At 41.2% G+C, this 21,277-nt stretch overlaps 1 protein-coding gene and 1 pseudogene across 1 annotated transcript; one reads left to right on the plus strand and one right to left on the minus strand.

The window, feature by feature from the left end:
- Nucleotides 1–706: 706 nt before the first annotated feature.
- Nucleotides 707–9,203, minus strand: LOC139951840 (uncharacterized). Its single transcript, XM_071950908.1, has 5 exons — nt 9,143–9,203; nt 2,554–2,925; nt 1,813–2,148; nt 1,305–1,376; nt 707–711 (listed from the first exon to the last, which is right to left on the minus strand). Exons 1-5 carry the CDS (start codon nt 9,201–9,203, stop codon nt 707–709), a joined length of 846 nt encoding a protein of 281 aa, XP_071807009.1.
- A 2,532-nt stretch (nt 9,204–11,735) lies between these two features.
- Nucleotides 11,736–21,137, plus strand: LOC139951841 (uncharacterized; annotated as a pseudogene).
- The last annotated feature ends 140 nt before the right edge of the window (nt 21,138–21,277 follow it).

The raw sequence follows: 21,277 nt of genomic DNA on the forward strand, positions 1-21,277 counted from the left end.
ACTTTTAGAATTCAACCATCAAGGACAAGCATCGTCTTGAATTAATTGAAAATTCATTATGTACAGAAATCTTCCCATCAAAGACCTAAGTCCGTTATTGAGCTGGATTGCTGGCTGCAGACCATTGGGGCTGAGGATTTTTTTTAAAAGGAACACGTTGCCTTGGATCGGTCGAGTTGGTCTTTGAAAACGTTCTGTAACCGTTTGTTATAAAATGCATGGGTAGAAAGATGTTGTAAAAGTAGAATACAACGATCTACACAAATATGCCTCGAAATTGTGTGGTTTTCTTTTTACCTCGTCGACTAACACGGTCGGCCATTTATGGGAGTCAAATTTTTGACACCCATAAATGGCGAACGGTGTTAAATCGCTACATAAAAGGAAAACCGTGCAATGTTAAGTGATACTTGTGTGGATCTTAATTTTCTACTTTTAAAACATCTTTCTAACCATATGCATTTCATAACAAACAGTTTCAAACGCTTTTTATAGACCAACTCGTCCGATCCAAGGAAACGTATTCCTTTAATTAAATGAAACCGGTCAGTACAACAAGTTATTTTGTTCTTGATGCGTTTACATGATTGGATTACAAAAACTTTCTTGAAACACTCCCCTGACAGTTAGATGGATCCAGTATATTCATATTTTTCTTACAAGGTTGGGGTGGTTTTTCAAGTTACAGTCAACTATGCGATGACCGTTACACTGTTTGAATGTATAGCACAAGTTTGATTATATATCTTGAGTGTAGCCCAGAACTATAAGCCCAGCCCAACCTTGAACCTTTCTCTAGTTCCAGGACCTCAATGTTGGAGTCCCAAACCCAACTCAAATGAATAATAATAATAATACTAATAATAATAATATCGAAGTCTTATATAGCGCAAGTAAACAAGGTACTCACTACTCAAGGCGCTAAGTATACAAACTTTCAGAAAGAGAGGTTATTGCAGTGATGAATTCTTAAACCCAATTAGTTAGCACCTTAAAAGGGTTTACAAGGTGCCACGGCGCATTAAGCAGCCACAACCAGGAACACCGGGGTGAACCCCTTCTCTTTTCGATAAGTGCACTGGGTTCTTTTACATACATTACACAACACATGGGACCAACGGCTTTACGTCCCATCCGAAGGACGAAGCAATGGTAAAGTGTCTTGCTTAAGGACAAAAGAGACTGCTGTGTACTCCGGGTTTGGGCTAAAATTGGGTCTTTGTGGCTACACACTCAATTATTTGAAAATATATCATACAACCAAGATAGATAAGGGAAAAAACAATACAATTTGGCAGTTTTACCGTTTGCTGTTTCCTTGGTTAAGGTTTGCAATTCCGTCGATCCTATGTCACTCATGGAGTTTGTGGGTTCATCTTTAAAAGCAAAATGAAATGTAATTAATACAAAACAAAAACAAATCTCTCTTAACGACGATTTTCTAAAAAGATTCAAAATTAACTGTTAACTTTGTTTAAGTACAATCACACAAACGTTCGATCCGAAATCCTTAGTTAGTGGACACGTTGGACACAAAATGGACACGTTGAATGATGGAAGTCACATAATTAGAATTTCCTTTGAGATGGCACATCCTTGTTCAATTTGAATTGCAAAAAAAAATAGAAAGATAACTTACAAAAATGTTGACTCATTGAATCATGTATTACATGCATTATTATTAAAATATGTTTTCGGCAAAATATTTTACTTTTGCACAACCTGCAAACTTATAGTCACGAGACAAGAACTGATCCGGCTTTCCCGCATGCTTGATTAAGATGACATGAAATAATTACATCACAAACTAACCCCCGAGGCAAATTTCTGTCGAATTGTAGTTGGACTGGTTGTAGAAGGAGTCATGGACGTCACATTGGTATCTTCCTTCGTCCTTCAAGGTCAAGTTTAGAATCGTAAGATTACAGCTTGTCTTGCCGTGATGAAGCTCGTACTTCTCCCTCTGGTCGGAATGAAAGACCTCGCTTGATGAATTGCACGACTGCAGTATGGTGTTGTTGTTGAGGGACCAAACACATGTGAAATTCCTCTTGTCAGTTGTGCCGCTGTCGATCACAGAACATGGTAAGGTAGGACTCTCCCCTTCCCTTGGAGTTAGCTCTTGTTCAGTCTTGATACTAAAATTTACTTAAAAACAAATTAAACGTAGTATGTAGCGAGTTAGCAGTGTTACAAAACACTAACAATAGAGAAGGATCTACACATTGACTAAAATACATTGAAACAAACTCACGTGAAACTCTAAAGCAAAAATCATAATAATAATCATTCATTGTAACGGCATTGTCTTCAAAAGTGAATAATAAAATGAATTCTTCTCTTAAAGTCTTACTGTGGTATAACCAGTACAGATATTTTGCAATTTTTTGGATGTCCATAATTCAGCAACATTATTTTGTTTGGGAAAAATTATAGTCTAGACAAAAATACTACCATCGGTTGCCCATCATTCAACAACTAAAATATGATAACGTAAAACAATTGTATGTAAAGTGTAATAGAAAAAATAAATAATTTCTTGGTAACACTTACCCTTTCTCATCACTTTTACTTTTGTCTCATTTGAATAATGGCCGAGTTCTTCCCCCGCCACTTCACACTTAACCATGGCTTCATCTGCAAGGCCTATATTCAATATTGTTAGATTACCATTGTCTTGATTAAATTCCACAGTCTTGTTCTTGAACGACGCCACTCTACCACATCGTGCAATTTCATCACCTGGCATGTTTTCCACCTTATTAACTAACGTCCATTTCAGTATATTGCCATGTAGCCCATCACAGGGTGGAATCAATGTACCATTGGCATACCAAACCTTGCATACTAATTCTACATCTTCACCTTCAAAAACTGAGACGACGGGTGGCATGTCTATCGTAATGGTCGCAGAAGAGATGGCATCTGTTCAAAGTATAAAGATAATTATACAAATGAAACCAACAAATTATACCATGCTATAAAGTTATTACCAACCAGGTTTAATTACCATTGATACAAAGCATTTTTTCGACACTACATCAAAATATTTATTTTCAGGTGGCTATCTCAATTTTTTTTTTTTTTAATAATGGGGTGCCTGTTTATATTGTGCTTTAATGTTGCACGAACCGGACTGCTTCTTTAGAACTAAACTTAGCCCAAACCTTGAATCTAATTGTAGTTCCAGGACCTTAATGTGGAGTCCCAAATCCCATTCAAAGTAGCCTGCTATGGGCCGAGAATAGACTTTTTGGTAGTCAAGGTTGAGGCTAAGGACTTTTGAAAATTATGTTATCTATATCAAAGGTATAAACCACAAGGACACGAATACAATTTGGTAACCTATACCTTGTGCTGTTTTCGGGTTAAGGTTTGCAATTCTGTCGATCCCACATCTTAAGAGTCAGTTCAGGTAAATAATTGACATAGTTGCTCACGGTCAAAAAATAATTTTTTTTTATATTTTGTTGGTGGAAGGGCCTTGGGGTGCAAGTAAACAAAATTGCATTTTAAATTCTATATATAGCCCGTTGCCATGGTTACAGCTCATTTTGTTTTTTGGCCATTTTAGGCCGATTTGGGGGTTTGAAAAACTGGTTTTTAGCTCATATTTACAACTCCACCCCTCCAAAATGCAAAATTATTTCAAAAAAACTTTTTTATCACTACAAAGTATCATCCTTGGCCTTCCTTGAGAAAAAATATTATTGCTTTAAATATCACCCTTGTGCTTTTTTTGCATCATGCATTAAAGTATGTTTTTAGAACTTGCAAAATCGACATTTTTACCCTATTTTTGGACCCCAAAATGTCATTTTGCCAGGGGTCTCAGAAAATTTTCCTTTCGGCTGTGATTAGGGCCAACATTGGTCTTTTCATATCTGGTGTCAAAAACTTGGGCAATAGTATCCTGTTGTGACAGTACTGCCTCAAAACTAGACTTTTTCCCCAAAACGTGAAAAATGCCTTTTTAAGGGTCTTTTCACATAATATCGACGTACGTGTCCACGGTAAAAAAAAAGGAATATTTTTCTTATACTTTGTGGATGGTAGGGACTTGGGGTCCAAATAAACAACATTTACATTTCAAATCATATTATAACACGTTGCCATGGTAACGGTTCATTTGTGTTTAGGCCACTTTAGGCCGATTTTGGGGTCTGAAAAACTGTTTTTTAAGTTAATATTTACAACTCCACTACATAAAAAAACAAAAAATATTTCATAAAACCTTTTACATCACTACAAAGTATCATCCTTGGTTTTACTTGAGACAAACAAATATTGCTATAAACTTCACCCTTATGCTATTTTTAGAACGTGCATTAGAGTATGTTTTTAGAACTTGCAAAATCAACATTTTTACCATATTTGTTTCCCTCAAAATTTCATTTTTTCAGGGGTCTCAGAATATTTTCCTTTCGGTTTTGATCAGGGCCAAAATTTGTCTTTTTATTGCTGGTAAGAAAAACTTGGGCAAGTGTATACTGATGTTAACAGTACTGTCTCAAAAATATACTTTTTTTCCCCAAACAGAAAAATGCATTTTGAATTGTTTTTTCTTCATATTGAATTTCTAACATTAAAAAGTAATAATTCTATCAATCTTGCAGCTTTTCCTAAGCACTAGTGGATTACCCAACATTGATCAGGAACTGTTGATGACCTTAATTTTAGAATTTGCCCGGCCCAGCCCCAATCATATTTCTTGACATTGCACAAAACAATGTTTTGTGACTAGCGCCTCTTTTTTGAAAGTATTCCCTTTCGGTTGTTATTGGTGTTTTCATGTCTTCTGGGTAGAAACACTGTGTTTATTGTATCATGTTGTGACTGATCATGCCTTAAGTATAGTAATTTTTCAAAAAACAATGCATGCTTGTTAAAAATCTGGCACTGTTTCCATGCCCTTTGAGTAATGAATACAAAGTTTTTATTTAAACATAATGGTATCCAACCAAACCATAACCAATGCTTTGCCACTGAGAGTACTTTACCTATTGTACAGGTATGATTCCCATTGCAAGTAGAGTGCGATGAGCATTCTTTACAAGTTGTCTTTAATACAGGGCCTACTCTCCTTGGTCCCTGCCTGCTATCAAATGTAAAACTTTTCATAGAGATAGAGACCATAAACAACATCTATATTGTCTGTGCTTGAGGCAGATGGTTTGGAGCATCCAATCATGTCCAACACAAATGTGGGAAATTAAAAAGCCCGCTTAAAAGTGTTGGAAAAGTTTGCCAAGAACTTATTAAAAACAATGATACTAACGATTTGCGTTTGTAACCGTTTGTTATAAAATGCATGGTTAGAAAGATGTTTTTGAGTGATACTTGTGTGGATCATTATATTCTACTTTTAAAATATCTTTCTAATCATATGCATTTTGTAATAAACGTTTACAAACGCTTTTCAAAGACCAACTCGACCGATCCAAGGCAACGTGTTCCTTTAATGAAACAACATTGAAAAAAGTTGTAAATACTTGCACCTGCTCAACATAAGTAAGATGCATTTGCAGTGACAAAAGTTTATTCAGGCTAGTTTGATTATTTTTTCCATTCACTATCTTACTAATTCATAATTATTATATATGTCTCTGAGAACGATCAACAAAAAACATTGTCAAACATTACCTGCTGAATTGTTTATCACGTTAAATAAACCAACTCTGTTATTGTTTGCAACAGTACAATTGAAAGGAACCCCACCATGGATGGGGGAAATGCTTACAAAAGGCCAAAGCAGGTGAATGGCCATTTAGATATTTTGGATACAGTACTTGCTCACTTTTAGAGTCTCTTTGTTCTGATAGGGATGAAAATGTTTAGTTTGGTAGCGGGCAGGGGACCAAGAAGACTGTTATAAGGCCATGTCTAGACAAGAATAGTAAAGAATGCTCATCGCACTACTTCTCTTCTTGCAATGTGAATCATACCTGTACAACTAGGTAAAGTAGTCATGACAAAACAAGAACTCTCAGTGGCAAAGCATGGTTATAAACTTTTTATTTGTTACTTAAAGAGCATGGAAACAGTGCCATAATTTTTTAACAAGCATGCTCGTTTTTGTTTTTTATCAATTCAATCTAAGGGATAACTTCAAAATGCATTTTGATTGTTTTTGGAAAAATTACCATGTTTGAGGCAGAAGTGTCACAACAGGATACAATAAACCAAAGTGTTTCTCCCAAGCAGACATGCAAACCATAATGATAGCCCAATCACAACCAAAAGGGAAATATTCTGAGAACCAATAAAAAATTATGACAGTACAAACTTTCTTGATGTGTGAGGGGAATTAAAAAATGTGACTTTCAAAAAAGGGGCGCTGTTCACAAAACGTTTTTTTTTTTTATGCAATGTCAAGAAATATGATTTGGCCGGAGCCGGGGTGGGGCCGGGGCGGGGCCGGGGCGGGACAAATTCTAAGATTTAGGTCATCAACAAGTCCTGATCAATGTTTGGTAATGCACTAAGCCTACAATGAAAAGCTGCCAGATTGATGGAATTATTACTAACTTCTTAAAGGGACACACCAGCCGAATTGGGCTGTTTGGGCTACAAAATAGACTAAGATATGACTTCAACGGTCTTCCAGGAATAAAGAAGAACAGTCCTTAAAAAAAATCATCAAATTTAGCCTTTTTTGAGCATTTTAAGACAAAAACGCAGGTTGCGTGATTGTTCTAACCAAAAAGTGGTACAAACAATCACATGACCTACCGGGCTAGTTTTTCTTTCAGCCGTCTAAAAGTAACTTACTTAACCAGATTTAAATCTTTTTTTTTACAAAATTATTTACGAATAATTGACGAAAAAGATCATGTATTCAAATTATCGCTACAAAATGTAAATAATGGTGAAAAATCTAACGTAAGATTCACATTCAAAGAGTCCGTGTAACGGAAGCTTGTTATATGGCCGCTTTGGTTTTTTAAAATCATTTTTCGCTAAATACGTGACATTTTGATGATTTCTATAAAAACATTATTTATGATTCTACACCCCTAAATTGCGTAAACGGTGAGCCGGTGTGTCCCTTTAATGTTATAAATTCAAAATGAAGCAAATATTTCAAAATGCATTTCTCTATGTTTTCGGGGAAATAGGTCTATTTTTGAGACAGTTCTGTTACATCAGGATACAATTGCCTCGAGTTTTTCTTACCAGAAATAAAAAGACAAATTTTGGCCCTGATCAAAACCGAAAGGAAAATATTCTGAGACCCCTGAAAAAAATGAAATTTTTAGGGCAAAAAATATGGTAAAAATGTTGATTTTGCACGTTCTAAAAACATACTCCAATGCACGTTCTTAAAATAGCACAAGGGTGAAATTTATAGCAATATTTTTTTGTCTCAAGTAAAGCCAAGGATGATAATTTGTAGTGATGGAAAAGGTTTTAAGAAATATTTTAGTTTTTTCGTGGGGTGGAAAAAAACATTTTTTCAGACCCCAAAATCGGCCTAAAGTGGCCTAAACACAAATGAACTGTTACCATGGCAACGTGTTATATTATTGTTTGAAATGTAAATGTTGTTTATTTGGACCCAAAGTCCCTACCATCCACAAAGTATAAGAAAAATATTCCTTTTTTTGTGAAAAGACCCTTAAAAAGGCATTTTTCACGTTTTGGGGAAAAAGTCTAGTTTTGAGGCAGTACTGTCACAACAGGATACAATTGCCCAAGTTTTTGACACCAGATATGAAAAGACCAATGTTGGCCCTAATCACAGCCGAAAGGAAAATTTTCTGAGACCCCTGGCAAGTTGACATTTTGGGGTCCAAAAATAGGGTAAAAATGTCGATTTTGCAAGTTATAAAAACATACTGTAATGCATGATGTAAAAATAGCACAAGGGTGATATTTAAAGCAATAATTTTTTTTTTCTCAAGGAAGGCCAAGGATGATACTTTGTAGTGATATAAAGGGTTTTTGGAAATAATTTTGCATTTTGGAGGGGTGGAGTTGTAAATATGAGCTAAAAACCAGTTTTTCAAACCCCAAAATCGGCCTAAAATGGCCAAAAAACAAAATGAGCCGTAACCATGGCAACGGGCTATATACAGAATTGAAAATGAAATTTTGTTAACTTGCACCCCAAGGCCCTTCCACCCACAAAGTATAAAACAAATTCATTTTTTGACCGTGAGCAACTATGTCAATTATTTACCTGAACTGACTCTTAAAAAGCAAAATGAAATGTAATTGATCATAATGAAAATAAATAATTTCTAAAATGCAAATTGTTGACTAACTGAATCAAGTTTCTCTTTATTACGGGCATTATTACTAATATCTGTTTACAGGAAAACATGTAACTTTTGCAATTCGCCAAACACACACAGCCCGAAGGCCACTTCAAGGTGTGGGCTACAATATTGTTGTTCTTCCATGGGCCGTTGCCACCTACTCCTAGGGCTTAAACAGGGTTACCCCATTTACAGTCCATAGGGATGTAGGCTTGGGTATCATCAATCCGAAGCCTGGCAGGTAGACTACCTCCCCAACTTTATGTAGCAAGTGTCACAACCGGGATTCGAACCCACACTCTGCTGATCAAACACCAAAGCTTCAATCCGGTGCTCTTAACAGCTAGGTCATGACACGCCAACGAGACAAAAACTGATCCGGCTTTTCTGCATGCTGATTAAAGGGAAGGTACACGTTTGGTAATACTCAAAACAAATATTATTAACTTAACAACTGACTTGGTAACGAGCATTGTAGAGCTGTTGATAGTGTACAACATTAAACGGCTCCCCCTGAAGTAGCATAGATGTTGAGAAAGAGGTAATTTCTCACTCAAATAATAAAATACTTCTATAAGACTTCTAGATAGAAGTCTTTTATTCTTATCTGAAAGCACACAAATTCGTCCAACAAGGGTGTTTTTTTCTCTCATCATTTTCTCGCAACTTCGATGACCAATTGAGCCCAAATTTTCACAGGCTTGTTATTTTATGCTTATGTTGGGATACACCAAGTGAGAAGACTGGTCATTGGCAATTACCAAACGTGTACCTTTCCTTTAAGGTGACATGAAAACTTGTAACAATAACTTGTGTGCAATAATTAAATAAAATACATCGACACTTATAACGCTTGACGAGTTTTTCTTTTGTCGACTTACCTTGAAAAATGTTTCCAATAATTAACAAGACTGCGAACCTTGGGGTACATCCTCCTTTCATTTTGAATAACTTTAGTCAGTGTGAAGATGTTGGCGAATAGCAGTTAGATTATGATTCTACACTTTGAATCACACACAGTAAATGTATCTGACGCGGTTCAATGATTAATGATTATAACCAGTAGCAGTGCAACTTTCTAAACAGTGGCATCGGAAAAGTATGTGAATTTTTGGTCGATAGCAAACAACGAAAGGACGTGTGTTTTTACGTTTTGCAACGACGCGCTCTCGATATTTTGTAGATGAGGACTGGAAATCTTCTTTCGAGTGTTTTTTTCTTTTTAGTGTCCTTCTCTTTTTGTACTATTAAAACACTTACTCTGGCTCCTAAATCAACAGTTTTTCAGGCGCAAAGGGAGAAGGGAAGTTTCGCTTTCTTTTCTATTAATGCACGGGATATACAGAAAAAAAGAAAAGAAAAAAAAGTAGCAGGCCTCTGTGAAGACGTTTGATATCCGGTTTGAAATTGCAACGGTTCTTTTATTTCTAACACCTAATAATAATAGGTTTTCCCGGCCAATGTCATCAAACTTCTGGCTCATTCAGTTTAGTTTGAAAACGAATGCTCCGTTGAATCAGCATTCAACAGTCAAAAAGAGTAATTAAGTTTCACTAGTTTAGCATTCACTGGTCAAATCAGATCATTCAATTTCACTTGGCCCGAGAATCATTCAATTTCGTAAAATCCAGCAGCAAGACCTGGTCAACCACATTTTCCAAATGTTTGCAGTCGAATCAATTTCTATTATTGTTTGCTTTCTGACTGGTATAGCTGCCTATTTAAAATTAAATCAGATACTTTGAGGGAAACCTATTTGGCATTATCTCCAAGTGAACGCCATAGCAATTTTGGCTAAAAAGATGGCTGCCCGAGGTCGGTACAGAGCAAGATAGGGCGAGACTGGTTGAAACATTCAAGAATAACATTAATTTCTTTTTAAATTGTATTAAAACGACCCCATTATGTAAGGTTTTAATTTCCTTTGAAACATTTGTTAAAGTCTAATTTGAAATGGTCCTGACATTAACAGAAAAACAAAGACAACATAACCAGGGGAAAACAAAAAACATATCAAGGCTAAAGCAAAATAATTAGTTTAGCATTTCAAAGTATCGGGTGCAGACTTAAACTTAAGTCACCTGGAAGTGGTATTTTTTTCAAAATAAAGCTTTTGTCGCTAACATATGTGTTTTGATGAGTGGAATGTGAATAAACAGTTATCTAAGGTTTAAAAAAATCAGTTCTTATGTTATTTACAAATTTAAGAGTAGACCCCGACCCGAGAGGGCGCTGTTCGTGACGTCAATCGAGGCAGACTTTGCCTGTAATGCGTAGAGTAAACACAATTGCAAAGTACATGTACGGACCAAGTCGTGAGTTTGTACGTTTCAAAAAACAATTTTTTTTTTTTTTTTTTTTCCGGCAATGCCGACCAGGTGTATATTGCTGCTGAATGCAGAAAAACACTTTTTGAAATGTACCAACTCACGACTTGGACGTACATGTACTTTGCACGTGTGTTTACTATACGCATTGCAGGCAAAGTCTGCCTCGATTGACGTCACAAAAGGGGTAGGCGGAGTCAGCCCCCAAACAACTTTATATATTTTTTAAACATATAAATCATGAAAACAATTACTAAAAAAATTGTTTTATTGTTCGTAAGCATATACTCTTATGTTTGAAAGAAAAAAAATTATATTTCCAGGTGACTTTAAGGAAGGGAACAAACGCACAAACGCAAAGGAACAACGATTTCAATTAAGAAAAAACACATTATGTAAATAATGGTGTGAAATACATCCTCTTACAATGGACAACTTATGTGCCAGTAGGAGAGCTTTAATTCCCATTTAACTCATCTTTAATTTGAATCCAAAGAAGTTGAAATTCGTTGCCGAAAATGAAAAAGAAAACGCAAACTAGCAAAACAATCATGTTCGCTTCGGTGAGTCTTATTTTGAAGTTTCAATTGCAAATTGGTAGTACAACTTCAACTTAAGAATGGTAAAAGTGTAGTCTTGAATGGCCTTTAATGAAAATCAATGCATTAAGAGCTAAAAAGAAATCCTAGTTGGAGGGAACCATGGGTAAAATGCATGAATTTGAATGCATGTTAATGAAATTGAATGATTGTTTTTGCTGAAATTGGCCGGGAAAACCTATGTTAGGCCTAATTGTATTTTGAATAATATATAAGTTGAACACAAAACACAGTAGGTCCCGACACATTGTTTCAGTTATTAAAGAGTGAAAGGTCAACACGACTTGAGGCATGGCAACACAAAAGTTCACATACACTATCTGATTCATCCTATTATCTGGAGATGTTAGCTTGAACCCTGGACCTAGGAGCTCTGACATTATTACTACTGGTGAGCATTACTATTCATGTGATACGTCTACAAATTACTATGGTATACACTCCCATCCACATGCTTACGACAGAAATAAATTGCTGCAAATTAATCGTGGAAGCCAGTTTCTGACAACATGTCGACTTCGGGATGAAATTTGGAAAAACATTGTTCTCTTGGGATCGCTCGGAAACGACGAGCACACAGAGGCAATAGAGACGGGAGAAGGAAGCAGAGGCATATTCCAGTATGGACATCTCCTCGCCTGCCTGCCATCAACGTCACCGGGCAGGGCATCAATTACAGCAATCTAAGGAGTATACCCAGACATAATACTAACATCCAGTCCGGTACAACAGTTCATCTATGGAATGCTCGTTCTCTGAGAAACAAAGCTTTAACGACATATGACTACATTCTTGAAAATGATATAGATATCTTCGTCATCACCGAATCATGGCTCAAAGATGATGACCAGGTCATTAAAGGTGAATGTACCCCACCTGGATATACGTTTCTCAATAAACCACGTACAACCGGAAGTGGAGTAGGTATAGCAGTTATTTTCAAATCTGAGCTCAAACTTTGTGCCCGAGCTTTGGCAAATGACTTCAGAACATTTGAGTGTGTTCATGTTGTGAACAAGTCATCATCTTCTGCTCTACTAAATCTGGTTGTTGTCTATCGTCCACCACCATCACCTGCTAATGGACTCACTTTAGTTGACTTCATGAGTGAATTTGATACCTTCTTAACTGATCTATATGTCACCCAGGCAAACTGCTTCTGTTAGGTGATTTCAACTTTCATGTAGACAATCCTATACCAAGACAGATGTAAATGGGTTTCTTCAGGCTATATCAGCAGCAAGCTTAGTCCAACATGTTACTGGGCCAACTCATTCGCATGGACACACGCTTGATCTTGTCTTCACAAGAGACTCTGAGTTTATAATCCAGAAATGTAGTGTCCGAGACGTGCTCATGTCTGACCACTCGGTGGTGAGTCTGGATTTGACTATTGCTGCTAACCAACATGAGAGGATAACGAGAACCTCACGTAACTATCGAGCATGGGACAGGGACAGACCAACATGAGAGGATAATGAGAACCTTGCGTAACTATCGAGCAATGGACAGGGACAGACCAACATGAGAGGATAACGAGAACCTTGCGTAACTATCGAGCAATGGACCGGGACAGACCAACATGAGAGGATAACGAGAACCTCGCGTAACTATCGAGCAATGGACAGGGACAGACCAACATAACGAGAACCTTGCGTAACTATCGAGCAATGGACAGGGACAGACCAACATGAGAGGATAACAAGAACCTTGCGTAACTGTCGAGCATGGGACAGGGACAGACCAACATGAGAGGATAACAAGAACCTCGCGTAACTATCGAGCAATGGACAGGGACAGACCAACATGAGAGGATAACGAGAACCTCGCGTTACTATCGAGCAATGGACAGGGACAGACCAACATGAGAGGATAACGAGAACCTCGCGTAACTATCGAGCAATGGACAGGGACAGACCAACATGAGAGGATAACGAGAACCTTGCAGAACAATTGAGCATGGGACCGGGACAGACCAACATGAGAGGATAATGAGAACCTCGCGTAACTATGGAGCATGGGACAGGGACAGACCAACATGAGAGGATAACGAGAACCTCGCGTAACTATCGAGCAATGGACAGGGACAGACCAACATGAGAGGATAACGAGAACCTCGTGTAACTATCGAGCAATGGACGGGGACAGACCAACATGAGAGGATGACGAGAACCTCGTGTAACTATCGAGCAATGGACAGGGACAGACCAACATGAGAGGATAACGAGAACCTTGCGTAACTATCGAGCATGGGACCGGGACAGACCAACATGAGAGGATAACGAGAACCTTGCATAACTATCGAGCATGGGACAGGGACAGACCAACAGGAGAGGATAACGAGAACCTCGCGTTACTATCGAGCAATGGACAGGGACAGACCAACATGAGAAGATAATGAGAACCTTGCGTAACTATCGAGCATGGGACAGGGACAGACCAACATGAGAGGATAACGAGAACCTCGCGTAACTATCGAGCAATGGACAGGGACAGACCAACATGAGAGGATAACGAGAACCTTCCGTAACTATCAAGCAATGAACAGGGACAGACCAACATGAGAGGATAACGAGAACCTCACGTAACTATCGAGCAATGGACAGGGACAGACCAACATGAGAGGATAACGAGAACATTGCGTAACTATCGAGCAATGGACAGGGACAGACCAACATGAGAGGATAACGAGAACCTTGCGTAACTATCGAGCAATGGACAGGGACAGACCAACATGAGAGGATTACGAGAACCTTGCGTAACTATCGAGCAATGGACAGGGACAGACCAACATGAGAGGATAACGAGAACCTCGCGTAACTATCGAGCAATGGACAGGGACAGACCAACATGAGAGGATAACGAGAACCTTCCGTAACTATCAAGCAATGGACAGGGACAGACCAACATGAGAGGATAACGAGAACCTCACGTAACTATCGAGCAATGGACAGGGACAGACCAACATGAGAGGATAACGAGAACATTGCGTAACTATCGAGCAATGGACAGGGACAGACCAACATGAGAGGATAACGAGAACCTTGCGTAACTATCGAGCAATGGACAGGGACAGACCAACATGAGAGGATTACGAGAACCTTGCGTAACTATCGAGCAATGGACAGGGACAGACCAACATGAGAGGATAACGAGAACCTTGCGTAACTATCGAGCAATGGACAGGGACAGACCAAAATGAGAGGATAATGAGAACCTTGCGTAACTATCGAGCAATGGACAGGGACAGACCAACATGAGAGGATAACGAGAACCTCGCGTAACTATCGAGCAATGGACAGGGACACCCCAACATGAGAGGATTACGAGAACCTTGCGTAACTATCGAGCAATGGACAGGGACAGACCAACATGAGAGGATAATGAGAACCTTGCGTAACTATCGAGCAATGGACAGGGACAGACCAACATGAGAGGATAATGAGAACCTCGCGTAACATTCGAGCAATGGACAGGGACAGACCAACATGAGAGGATAACGAGAACCTCGCGTAACATTCGAGCAATGGACAGGGACAGACCAACAGGAGAGGATAACGAGAACCTCCCGTAACTATCGAGCAATGGACAGGGACAGACCAACATGAGAGGATAACGAGAACCTCGCGTAACTATATCGAGCATTGGACAGGGACAGACCAACATGAGAGGATAACGAGAACCTCGCGTAACTATCGAGCAATGGACAGGGACAGACCAACACGAGAGGATAACGAGAACCTTGCGTAACTATCGAGCAATGGACAGGGACAGACCAACATGAGAGGATAATGAGAACCTTGCGTAACTATCGAGCAATGGACAGGGACAGACCAACATGAGAGGATAATGAGAACCTCGAGTAACATTCGAGCAATGGACAGGGACAGACCAACATGAGAGGATAACGAGAACCTCGCGTAACATTCGAGCAATGGACAGGGACAGACCAACATGAGAGGATAACGAGAACCTTGCATAACTATCGAGCAATGGACAGGGATAGACCAACATGAGAGGATAACGAGAACCTCGCGTAACTATCGAGCAATGGACAGGGACAGACCAACATGAGAGGATAACGAGAACCTCGCGTAACTATCGAGCAATGGACAGGGACAGAACAACATGAGAGGATAACGAGAACCTTGCAGAACTATTGAGCATGGGACAGGGACAGACCAACATGAGAGGATAACGAGAACCTTGCGTAACTATCGAGCAATGGACCGGGACAGACCAACATGAGAGGATAACGAGAATCTCGTGGAACTATCGAGCAATGGACAGGGACAGACCAACATGAGAGGATAACGAGAACCTCGCGTAACATTTGAGCAATGGACAGGGACAGACCAACATGAGAGGATAACGAGAACCTTGCGTAACTATCGAGCATGGGACAGGGACAGACCAACACGAGAGGATAACGAGAACCTCGCGTAACTATCGAGCAATGGACAGGGACAGACCAACATGAGAGGATAACGAGAACCTTCCGTAACTATCGAGCAATGGACAGGGACAGACCTACATGAGAGGATAACGAGAACCTCGCGTAACTATCGAGCAATGGACAGGGACAGACCAACATGAGAGGATAACGAGAACATCGCGTAACTATCGAGCAATGGACAGGGACAGACCAACATGAGAGGATAACGAGAACATCGCGTAACTATCGAGCAATGGACAGGGACAGACCAACATGAGAGGATAACGAGAACCTCGCGTAACTATCGAGCAATGGACAGGGACAGACCAACATGAGAGGATAACGAGAACATCGCGTAACTATCGAGCAATGGACAGGGACAGACCAACATGAGAGGATAACGAGAACCTTGCTTAACTATCGAGCAATGGACAGGGACAGACCAACATGAGAGGATAATGAGAACCTTGCAGAACTATTGAGCATGGGACAGGGACAGACCAACATGAGAGGATAACGAGAACCTTGCGTAACTATCGAGCATGGGACCGGGACAGACCAACATGAGAGAATAATGAGAACCTTGCGTAACTATCGAGCAATGGACAGGGGCAGACCAACATGAGAGGATAACGAGAACCTCGCGTAACTATCGAGCAATGGACAGGGACAGACCAACATGAGAGGATAACGAGAACCTTGCGTAACTATCGAGCAATGGACAGGGACAGACCAACATGAGAGGATAATGAGAACCTCGCGTAACATTCGAGCAATGGACAGGGACAGACCAACATGAGAGCATAACGAGAACCTCGCGTAACATTCGAGCAATGGACAGGGACAGACCAACATGAGAGGATAACGAGAACCTCGCGTAACTATCGAGCAATGGACAGGGACAGACCAACATGAGAGGATAACGAGAACCTCGCGTAACTATATCGAGCATGGGACAGGGACAGACCAACATGAGAGGATAACGAGAACCTCGCGTAACTATTGAGCAATGGACAGGGACAGACCAACACGAGAGGATAACAAGAACCTTGCATAACTATCGAGCAATGGACAGGGACAGACCAACATGAGAGGATAATGAGAACCTTGCGTAACTATCGAGCAATGGACAGGGACAGACCAACATGAGAGGATAATGAGAACCTCGCGTAACATTCGAGCAATGGACAGGGACAGACCAACATGAGAGGATAACAAGAACCTCGCGTAATATTCGAGCAATGGACAGGGACAGACCAACATGAGAGGAAAACGAGAACCTTGCGTAACTATCGAGCAATGGACAGGGACAGACCAACATGAGAGGATAACGAGAACCTCGCGTAACTATCGAGCAATGGACAGGGACAGACCAACATGAGAGGATAACGAGAACCTTGCAGAACTGTTGAGCATGGGACAGGGACAGACCAACATGAGAGGATAACGAGAACCTCGCGTAACTATCGAGCAATGGACAGGGACAGACCAACATGAGAGGATACTGAGAACCTTCCGTAACTATCGAGCAATGGACAGGGACAGACCAACATGAGAGGATAACGAGAACCTCGCGTAACTATCGAGCAATGGACAGGGACAGACCAACATGAGAGGATAACGAGAACATCGCGTAACTATCGAGCAATGGACAGGGACAGACCAACATGAGAGGATAACGAGAACCTTGCGTAACTATCGAGCAAAGGACAGGGACAGACCAACATGAGAGGATAACGAGAACCTCGCGTAACTATCGAGCAATGGACAGGGACAGACCAACATGAGAGGATAACAAGAACATCGCGTAACTATCGAGCAATGGACAGGGACAGACCAACATGAGAGGATAACGAGAACCTTGCTTAACTATCGAGCAATGGACAGGGACAGACCAACATGAGAGGATAACGAGAACCTTGCGTAACTATCAAGCATGGGACCGGGACAGACCAACATGAGAGAATAATGAGAACCTTGCGTAACTATCGAGCAATGGACAGGGACAGACCAACATGAGAGGATAACGAGAACCTCGCGTAACTATCGAGCAATGGACAGGGACAGACCAACATGAGAGGATAACGAGAACCTTGCGTAACTATCGAGCAATGGACAGGGACAGACCAACATGAGAGGATAATGAGAACCTCGCGTAACATTCGAGCAATGGACAGGGACAGACCAACATGAGAGGATAACGAGAACCTCGCGTAACATTCGAGCAATGGACAGGGACAGACCAACATGAGAGGATAACGAGAATCCGCGTAACTATCGAGCAATGGACAGGGACAGACCAACATGAGAGGATAACGAGAACCTCGCGTAACTATATCGAGCATGGGACAGGGACAGACCAACATGAGAGGATAACGAGAACCTCGCGTAACTATTGAGCAATGGACAGGGACAGACCAACACGAGAGGATAACGAGAACCTTGCATAACTATCGAGCAATGGACAGGGACAGACCAACATGAGAGGATAATGAGAACCTTGCGTAACTATCGAGCAATGGACAGGGACAGACCAACATGAGAGGATAATGAGAACCTCGCGTAACATTCGAGCAATGGACAGGGACAGACCAACATGAGAGGATAACAAGAACCTCGCGTAATATTCGAGCAATGGACAGGGACAGACCAACATGAGAGGAAAACGAGAACCTTGCGTAACTATCGAGCAATGGACAGGGACAGACCAACATGAGAGGATAACGAGAACCTCGCGTAACTATCGAGCAATGGACAGGGACAGACCAACATGAGAGGATAACGAGAACCTTGCGTAACTATTGAGCAATGGACAGGGACAGACCAACATGAGAGGATAACGAGAACCTTGCAGAACTATTGAGCATGGGACAGGGACAGACCAACATGAGAGGATAACGAGAACCTTGCGTAACTATCGAGCAATGGACCGGGACAGACCAACATGAGAGGATAACGAGAATCTCGTGTAACTATCGAGCAATGGACAGGGACAGACCAACATGAGAGGATAACGAGAACCTCGCGTAACATTCGAGCAATGGACAAGGACAGACCAACATGAGAGGATAACGAGAACCTTGCGTAACTATCGAGCATGGGACAGGGACAGACCAACACGAGAGGATAACGAGAACCTCGCGTAACTATCGAGCAATGGACAGGGACAGACCAACATGAGAGGATAACGAGAACCTTGCGTAACTATCGAGCAATGGACAGGGACAGACCAACATGAGAGGATAACGAGAACCTTGCGTAACTATCGAGCATGGGACAGGGACAGACCAACACGAGAGGATAACGAGAACCTCGCGTAACTATCGAGCAATGGACAGGGACAGACCAACATGAGAGGATAATGAGAACCTTGCAGAACTATTGAGCATGGGACAGGGACAGACCAACATGAGAGGATAACGAGAACCTTGCGTAACTATCGAGCAATGGACCGGGACAGACCAACATGAGAGGATAACGAGAACCTCGCGTAACTATCGAGCAATGGACAGGGACAGACCAACATAACGAGAACCTTGCGTAACTATCGAGCAATGGACAGGGACAGACCAACATGAGAGGATAACAAGAACCTTGCGTAACTATCGAGCATGGGACCGGGACAGACCAACATGAGAGGATAACGAGAACCTTGCATAACTATCGAGCATGGGACAGGGACAGACCAACAGGAGAGGATAACGAGAACCTCGCGTAACTATCGAGCAATGGACAGGGACAGACCAACATGAGAGGATAATGAGAACCTTGCGTAACTATCGAGCATGGGACAGGGACAGACCAACATGAGAGGATAACGAGAACCTCGCGTAACTATCGAGCAATGGACAGGGACAGACCAACATGAGAGGATAACGAGAACCTTCCGTAACTATCAAGCAATGGACAGGGACAGACCAACATGAGAGGATAACGAGAACCTCACGTAACTATCGAGCAATGGACAGGGACAGACCAACATGAGAGGATAACGAGAACATCGCGTAACTATCGAGCAATGGACAGGGACAGACCAACATGAGAGGATAACGAGAACCTTGCGTAACTATCGAGCAATGGACAGGGACAGACCAACATGAGAGGATTACGAGAACCTTGCGTAACTATCGAGCAATGGACAGGGACAGACCAACATGAGAGGATAACGAGAACCTTGCGTAACTATCGAGCAATGGACAGGGACAGACCAAAATGAGAGGATAATGAGAACCTTGCGTAACTATCGAGCAATGGACAGGGACAGACCAACATGAGAGGATAACGAGAACCTCGCGTAACTATCGAGCAATGGACAGGGACACCCCAACATGAGAGGATTACGAGAACCTTGCGTAACTATCGAGCAATGGACAGGGACAGACCAACATGAGAGGATAATGAGAACCTTGCGTAACTATCGAGCAATGGACAGGGACAGACCAACATGAGAGGATAATGAGAACCTCGCGTAACATTCGAGCAATGGACAGGGACAGACCAACATGAGAGGATAACGAGAACCTCGCGTAACATTCGAGCAATGGACAGGGACAGACCAACAGGAGAGGATAACGAGAACCTCCCGTAACTATCGAGCAATGGACAGGGACAGACCAACATGAGAGGATAACGAGAACCTCGCGTAACTATATCGAGCATGGGACAGGGACAGACCAACATGAGAGGATAACGAGAACCTCGCGTAACTATCGAGCAATGGACAGGGACAGACCAACACGAGAGGATAACGAGAACCTTGCGTAACTATCGAGCAATGGACAGGGACAGACCAACATGAGAGGATAACGAGAACCTTGCAGAACTATTGAGCATGGGACAGGGACAGACCAACATGAGAGGATAATGAGAACCTTGCGTAACTATCGAGCAATGGACCGGGACAGACCAACATGAGAGGATAACGAGAACCTCGTGTAACTATCGAGCAATGGACAGGGACAGACCAACATGAGAGGATAACGAGAACCTTGTGTAACTATCGAGCAATGGACAGGGACAGATTCACAGAGTCTCTTCAACAATCCACTCAGTTATTTGCACAACATGCTGATGCTGAGTCTGGTTTTGAATGGCATAATGATACGTTAAGAGGTCTTCTTGATTCTTTTGCCCCAGTGACTGTAAAGACCTGTGCAGCACGCCGAAGAATGCCTTGGTATTTTGATGAGATTCATCTCGCTAGACGGAGAAAGCGCAGAGCCGAAAGGAAGTGGCGGAAAAGTGATTCCGCAACAGACCGTAATAACTTCCTCATTGAAAAACGTGAAACATCTAATCTGATTTGCTGTACAAAGATATGTTATTTCGAATGGTGTTGTCTACTTCTGATACCGAAGAAGTCTACAAAACTCTACACTCTTCGTCAACAAGATTGAGAAGATTCAACGAAGTCTGGGTAATATCTCCTCAAGCTCTGAACACTTCTTTGAATCTAGACCACATTTATCTCCATCTATGGTCTGCTTCGATCCAACAACTGAAGATGAGATACTGAAAATCATCAAGGCATCAGCGACTAAGTCATGCAGCCTGGGCCCTATTCCTACATGGTTCTTAAAGGAAAACATCCAAGACCTTCTTCCCATCATAACTGTTCCCCAGGCATACTTGAAGCGGCTGCAAAGTTTACAGAAC

Source organism: Asterias amurensis, chromosome 19, assembly GCF_032118995.1.
Source record: "Asterias amurensis chromosome 19, ASM3211899v1".
Taxonomy (NCBI): domain Eukaryota; kingdom Metazoa; phylum Echinodermata; class Asteroidea; order Forcipulatida; family Asteriidae; genus Asterias; species Asterias amurensis.

Coding starts and splice junctions, on each gene's coding strand:
- LOC139951840 (XM_071950908.1), bottom strand. CDS start 9,203: ATGAAAGGAGGATGTACCCCAAGGTTCGCAGTCTTGTTAATTATTGGA. Junction 2,926..9,142: donor TATTGGAAACATTTTTCAAG/GTAAGTCGACAA, acceptor TACTTTGAACAG/ATGCCATCTCTTCTGCGACC. Junction 2,149..2,553: donor AGTAAAAGTGATGAGAAAGG/GTAAGTGTTACC, acceptor TTTGTTTTTAAG/TAAATTTTAGTATCAAGACT.